The sequence below is a fragment of the Barbus barbus genome (genome assembly GCF_936440315.1).
Source record: "Barbus barbus genome assembly, chromosome: 27".
In the NCBI taxonomy this organism is placed as follows: domain Eukaryota; kingdom Metazoa; phylum Chordata; class Actinopteri; order Cypriniformes; family Cyprinidae; genus Barbus; species Barbus barbus.
Window position 1 is genome coordinate 3,870,259 of NC_136755.1, and position 7,406 is coordinate 3,877,664.

At 36.8% G+C, this 7,406-nt stretch overlaps 1 protein-coding gene across 1 annotated transcript; it reads right to left on the reverse strand.

Moving 5' to 3' along the window:
- Positions 1-1,427: 1,427 nt before the first annotated feature.
- Positions 1,428-4,332, reverse strand: LOC306847365 (stathmin-like). The gene is made up of 5 exons (XM_079381277.1): positions 4,197-4,332; positions 2,756-2,802; positions 2,488-2,660; positions 2,013-2,204; positions 1,428-1,938 (listed from the first exon to the last, which is right to left on the reverse strand). Exons 2-5 carry the CDS (start codon positions 2,769-2,771, stop codon positions 1,873-1,875), a joined length of 447 nt encoding a protein of 148 aa, XP_079237403.1. The 5' UTR covers positions 2,772-2,802; positions 4,197-4,332; the 3' UTR covers positions 1,428-1,872.
- Positions 4,333-7,406: the final 3,074 nt, after the last annotated feature.

The following is a 7,406-nucleotide window of genomic DNA, read 5'->3' on the forward strand; positions in this document are numbered from 1 at the left end:
CTGTCCCTCATGTTGTACCAAATGTGTATTTGTTTCTTCTTCTGATGAACAAAGATGATATTTTGAAGATTATGGGTAACTAGTTGCGGAGTAGCCATTGACCTCCATATTTTAATCATTCATATATTGTTTGGTTACCCACTTTTTTGTTTTCTGCTCAACAGAAGACGTCTGTTTAAATGCAGCTAAATGGCATTTTTCAAGTGTGCAGGGAAGAGCTCAGAAATGCACATGCAATAAATTTGAAATAAACTTAAATAGTAATGCGGGAGTAATTTATACATGCAGTTAAAGGGACACCACTGACCAAAGACAATACAGATGTTAAAGGACAGCCTTATGGTTCCTTCACCAAAATCAATTATTGATCATTCAAAATCTCATTTACCCCACAGACATCAAATCTGCATTCAGAATGCATAACACCCTCCAGTCACAATAACTGATCAAAATATCCCCTATATGTTATATACACACGCAGATACAGTCTATACTATATATATATATATATATATATATATATATATATATATATATATATATATATATATTCCTTACTACCTACTTCAAGGAGTCCAAAAAATCTTGAGAAAGACGGAAGAAAAAAAAAAAGGATAAGGAAATTTAGTACCAGAAATGTCCTGATTCATCAGCGTAAAATGAGCTATGATTATTATATGACCAAGATTAATGTCAATTTGTTGAATTGCCTTCACTTCATCATGAATGTTAATAAAATGCCCAAAACCTACAGTCTGAAGTAATAACTGTGCATTATTTTATTTTTGTAATTGCCGCATTTCTTTAATTATACCTTGCTAGAGCTGGGGGGGGGGGGGGGGGGGGGACACTGCAACCTGGTTCACTTTGAGACACAAATAACATGTTAAAGAATGTATGATGGTGCAAGAAACCCCTTCCCACACTAGAGGGAGACACAGCCCATGTTAGACCCGCTCTTCTGTGACAGCTGACACTGGAAAGGGTTTCTCAGCTGAGCTGAAACATTATCAGCCTATACTAGGTCTAATCACTACGTTTTACAAAGACCACATGAAGACACTTCTCATTAGGCACAATATGTAATACTTTGTGAAACTGCTTTAAAAAAATAGTCACGTTTTCCATAACGTAACACTTAAAAGCCAGAACTACATTTAGTCTTTTAGCAGATGCTTTTATCCAAAGCGACTTCCAAATGAGGACAACAGAAGCAATCAAAAGATGTGCAAGTGCTATAACAAGTCTCAGTTAGCTTAACGCAGCACATGTAACAAGGTTTTATATATATATATATATATATATATGAAAAATAATAAAAAGAAAAGACAATAGAAAAGAATAGAGCAAGCTAGTGTTAGAGGCATTTTTTGCTTTTGTTGATTGTATATTAAATAAAAAAGAAAACACAACACAACAATAACTAGTTTTAGTACTTTTTATTTGGTTAACCGTCAAAGATGTATTGCTAATTTTGCATTTCACATGTAAAGCCCTCCAATACCCAGCCTAAACATGTACAAAGAACAGTCATGTGCTTGAAGCGAAATGCACAAACAAGCTGCTAACCTCAAGAAAAGCAAAAAGCTCAAGAAACAGTTCACCGGCATGTTAAGCACACCATACACGAGTCCCTACCAGCTTGAGAAGACGGCTAAAATCAGACAATGGCAAAGCTGCGGTCTAAACAGTGAAGAAGAGTTAATGTGTAAAACCACTGCTATATACAAACCAAAACCTGCACTTGTTTGTTTTCTGAACATGGACCCATGATGACACCTCATTTTCCCCCCTCTCATGTGAACTCAAAAGAAAAACTAAATCTTTGGAGAAGTAAAAAAAAAACATCAGAATCCCCTGTAACAGTAGGTTTCAGTTTTCTTCACTGTTGACCTCTTTGTTTTCTTTGTTTTTTCGAACCTCTTCCAGCTTCTTGTCCTAAAATAGAAGCAAAAATTTATTATTTGTGTCACCATAAAAACCCATTTATGAAAGCACACGGTCACCTTTACCTTCTCTTTGAACTTCTCGCTCATGGCTGCCATGATGGCCGAACGGTTTTCTTTGTTGGCTTCCATTTTCTGGTTCAGTTTCTCTTCTGCCATCTTGCTGAAATTGTTGTTTTCTTCCAGAGCTTTCTGGAGCACCTCCTTCTCATGCTCACGCTTCTCTGCTAAGTGTTTCAGAACCTCGGCTTCATGAGACTAGATTAAAAAAAAAAAAAACAATAAAAACAGCATTTAGTTATACATGACCCTTTAAAGCTAGCAATATAAAATTGTCAGATTAAAAGCAGTCAATTAACAGATTGAACAGAAATTCCCTTGTGTGTGTGTGTGTGTGTATATATTATTATTTATAAGTGAACGCTTTGCTTCTGGAGAAAGTTCCATACTTTTATTATTGCCTAACATGTTTTAGACTTAAATGTTAACTAGCATGCCTTGAATATTTTATAAAATGTATGTGAGAAGTATAAGGATGCACCTTGCGTCTCTCTTCTGCAGCCTCTAGTTTTCTCCGGATCTCCTCCAAGGAGAGGTCCTTCTTCTTTGGAGGGGAGAGAGGGAACTCACCCTTCGCATCTGAAGCAGGACTCCCAAGGATGACCTCAAAAGCTTGTCCTGAAGCACGCTTGTCCAGCTCCTTAACCTGAATATCTGAAAACAAGCTTTACTTGTTAACTTCACAATTCAAGGATCTTCTCTGCCTCATCTGCTACAAATATATCCACATGTACAAATACAGGCCTTACCACTTGAAGATGCCATTGTTGTGGAAGACTAGAGGGTCAACGTTTGCCTGAAAACCAAATCAGTGACATTAGTGTTAAACATCTGTGTTCGTTCAGTAACATACACATAATCCTGATCGTACTGCACAAAGAAAAGTTACTTGGCTACATCTAAGAGGAAATATAACAGAAATATATATGTCTGTGTATATAACCCTGGACCACAAAACCAGTGCACGGGTATATTTGTAGCAACAGCCAAAAATACACTGCATGGGTCAACATTATTGATTTTTCTTTTAAATGGCAAAAATCATGAGGATATTAAATAAAGATCATGTCCCTTGAAGATATTTTTTAAAGTTTTCTACTGTAAATATATCAAAACTTAACTTTTGATTAGTAATATGCATTGCTAAGAACTTCATTTGAACAACTTTAAAGGCGATTTTCTCAATATTTAGATTTTTTTGCACCCTCAGATTCCAGATATTAAAATAGTTGCATCTCGGTCAAATATTGTGCTCATAACAAACCATACATCAATGGAAAGCTTATTTATCCGCTTTCAGATGAGCACAAATCTCAATTTTGAAAAACTTTACGTACCCTTATGACTGGTTTTGTTGACTGTTAAAAAAAACAAAGTATTTATTTATTTTCATGTATTTATTTTAAGAAATTAAATCGTTTTCTCGATGCCTCCGGTCACTTTTTCGTCAAACTGGGTTCCCAAAATACAGCCAACTAATTAAATACGTTTTGATGAGAATTTAGCGCGAAAAGATTTGAAACAGCTTCGCGGGAAAAAAAAAAAACTGGCGCGTTTTCTTCATAAACACACACACAGCCCCCTCCCCACTCCACCTGCACGTGTGCAAACCACAGACTTGAGCGGAAATAAACTACTTTCTGTAAAATGACCAACGATATTGAAGTGCATTTTGCGGAGAGACAAAGGCGCTTTTATTAGAGACCAGGAGAGAACAGATCCAAACAAAGACGAGCTCCGCCCTGATAACTCCTGCACATTCAACAACATTATGCAATCTGACCATTCGCGCTGTCCTCGAACCTGCGGTCTGGTGCACGAACCACGCATTGTAAAGGACATGGAGACGAAGATGCATGAGAAAGCTTAGCGTATTATAGTTTAGATATCGTGACTTTTCAATATTCTTATCAGATTATACCATACACATGAAATAAATTAAGACATTTAAAAGCGGGTCGGAGTAAACCATGCAGGTGTTGGATAAACTTAAGGCATTAACAATCATAAAAAACGCGCCGTGTAACGTTAACGTTAGATTAGAGACAGCATGCCCCCCTTAACTCTTAACATATGATATGCATGCCACACAAATATAAACCTACACTTCAATAATTCTACTCATGCAGACGCATCGCACACATTTATAAAACCGTGTGCATTTTACCATAACAATGCAAGCACACCCACCTTCAGACAACCAGATCCAGCTTTGAATGATGACCAAGCTCGCCTCGCGCCGTTTTCTCACTTCAACGCAAGTCAAGTTCGCGCATAAAAGGATCGAATGTATGTCGTCGCTTCATGTTCTTGACGCTCATTGGCTGCGCAGAGCGCTCACTGACTCCCGGATAATGTAGTTCTGTCTCAAACAAAACCACGCGGCGGAAGAGTTGTATTTCTTTGCTAGTTTTGCAACTACTGATATTTAATAGCCAGAATATAGGCAAGAATATATAGTGTCTGGTCAAACCAGTGTTTTTGTTGGTGATGAATGTTGTTTTATTGAGAGGGTTATGTAATGGTGGTCTACTCACAAACTTGACTTTGGTAGTGAATAAAACACATAGATGTTTATGGAAAAGGAATGTCTGTAAGTTTGCTCTTTTAATAGCAGCCTATTTAAAATAGCAAGCCTGCTTGTGATAAACGCCTCTTACCTATGCATGTAGGCTTAGCTTTTGTTGCAAGCATTTCAAATAGTGATCAATTGTGTCAGTCAATATGGTCAGTAGCTATTACTTACAGCAAAAAAAAAAAAAAAAAAAAAAACATTATGGTTGTTGTCAAGAATTAAAATGATAACCACTGATTGAATAAAACTGATTTGTGTTCTGGCAGTATTTCATGTCATTTTACATGCCATTTTTTCTTCATAAGCCTTGACTGATTAGCTCATCTTCCACATTTGGAAGTGCATAATTTTGCAGGTCAAAGGGAAGTGACTCATCATAGCATGAAATAATTCCAGTACAGGGATTTAGAATAATACCTTTACCTTAGCATGCTTTTAGTCGCCTTGCGTTCACTGATTTGACTCTGGAATCTAATTTGAAACCTTAGATGAAAGCATTAATGCTGTGTTGTTCAAACATGTCTGAAGTTATCTGAAATGAAAACACAAACGGATTGTGAATCTCCATGCTATGTTCTCAGTGTGACACGTGTCTGTTAGAAAATGGGTTGGAAATCTGAAAATAGCTCCTGGTTATTCTTAAGCTCTTCACGCTCTCTGATAGTTGTTACATAGGAGTTTGGGAGAGAAGGATGAAAGTAGAATTTGTAGCTTTATAAAACAAAGCTTTTTTTATGATAGGATATATTTAGCATCTCCTGTTCCCACAGCGAAGTTCAGTATTGTGCAAGTCATGATGCTGTGAATATTTACAGTAAAATCTTTTGATTTTGCTTCTGATTTTGTCCTGCACAACGAATGTAGAGCAAGTTATGCACTGATGTAAAGACTCAGAGCAATGTATGCTTGCCCTAGCAAGTGGCGGTAATCAGTTTATGCTCATGTATATTATAATTATCCCGATTCTTTTTTTCTATCAGTCTACTGTGGCAGTCAACATCTATCATGGTTCATATGTAATCGTCTGAGAAATGCTGATCAATATGTATCCAGGCACACTGGTGGAGGAGCAGATGGTGTTGGGCAGCTCCATGCCAGCAAACCACAAGCCCTGCTGTGTGAGGCAAAAACAGGTAGGCAGAGACGGGTGAAATTTGGTGACCTAAAACAGCAGATAGCAGTCTATTATGCAATCAATGTAAACAAAATGTTCATGAAATCAATCATAAAATGTATTTATTTTATGTAAACTCCATGGGACATTATCACATGTGATATCAGACAAAGTCTGGGTCATAATTTTACAGTATATCATGAAATGGTAAACAGAGGCATTGGCAGCCAACTTGTTATAACTGAGCAGGTGATATGACCAGGGCCTAATGAGGAAGGGTCTACCACTGATTAATCAATTCTGTACACCTGCACTATAAGTACTGTTGTAATCTTCAAAATCACCATTACTGAAAGTACAGCAGGTCAGAACAAACTGGTGAAGATGAGAGATGCCATTATGTAAAGCCTGAGTATAACCATGTGAAAATTTACATGCAATATGATGTCTCCTAAAAAATTACTCTGCAGCTGGGAGGAAGGGAGGAAAAGGGAAAAGTAAGTGTGTGTGTGTGTGTGTGTGTGTGTGAGAGAGAGTGTGTGTGTGTGACCTATTTTTTTTATCAGCACAGGCAATTTGAGCTGTGTCCCACAGGGGCAGTGGGATTCTTCGGGCTCATTTTCTAAAACCTTCTATTGGCCTATACGGTGGTCACATTTTGCTACACAGAAAATGATCATTACTGTAGATATGCAGGTTAGAAACCACAGTGGTTTTGACAACTGAGAATCATGAGCCCTGTGAAGGTGTGGAAATCTCTTGCATTAAGTTTTGATGGTTGGCCCAAATGAACAAATAAAAGTTTTTTTTTTTGTTTATTTGTTTTTTATTTTAATTTAATTTATAAGTGATATAAAATTGTCCATGAAGGCTAGAAGTGAAAAACGCCTTATATTCAGGTGTGCATAATTATTAAGCAGGTTTTCTTTTACAGATAAATTGAGCAAAAAAAGAGATTTAACTCAGACTGAAAAGTGAAAAAATTATTAAATCCCCATGAGATATTCAAAACTAATGCAATACATGAAATTACAAAGTTAATGCATGACCACTGGACAACAAAATGCTTATTGGGTCATAGGGTCAAAAGTAAAGGACTCAAAACTAAACCCTGAGGAATACCCCTGGCAGTCTGTAAAGGCACCTTTCATTCACACCCATTGTGTTCTATCAGTTAGATACTTTCTGAACCAGGATATGTTAGGCATTCCTATATGTGAGTCTGGTTTTCAATATATCATGATAAACCATATCAAAGGTTTAGATTAGGTGTGTCTAAACTCAGTTCCGGAGGGCCACTGCCCTGAAGAGTTTAGCTCCAACTTGCTTCAACACGCCTCCCTGGAAGTTTCTAGTAAGACCTTGTTTAGCTGGTTCAGGTGTGTTTCATTTGTGTTGGAGCTAAACTTTGCAGGACCGTTAACCTCCAGGAGCAGGAATTGGACACCCCTGACTTATATCAATAAAAAGTGATGCACAATGATGAACTAAGAGCCTCAGCAAAAAGACCATATATTTTTTCCCTATAGCTTGATGCGATAAAATATGATGTTCAGTTAAAAATAAAGACAACTAATAAGAGTTTCAAAACCCTTCAAATCAAAGTTTATAAAATCAGTTTCCAATTATCCATTTTTGTTGGATCACTTTCTTTAAATAATTAATGAACTAAACCAAACTTTCAATAATTATGAATTAAATACATAAGTTC

Coding starts and splice junctions, on each gene's coding strand:
- LOC306847365 (XM_079381277.1), bottom strand. Junction 2,205..2,487: donor CTGCAGAAGAGAGACGCAAG/GTGCATCCTTAT, acceptor TTTTTAATCTAG/TCTCATGAAGCCGAGGTTCT. Junction 1,939..2,012: donor GCGAGAAGTTCAAAGAGAAG/GTAAAGGTGACC, acceptor CTTCTATTTTAG/GACAAGAAGCTGGAAGAGGT.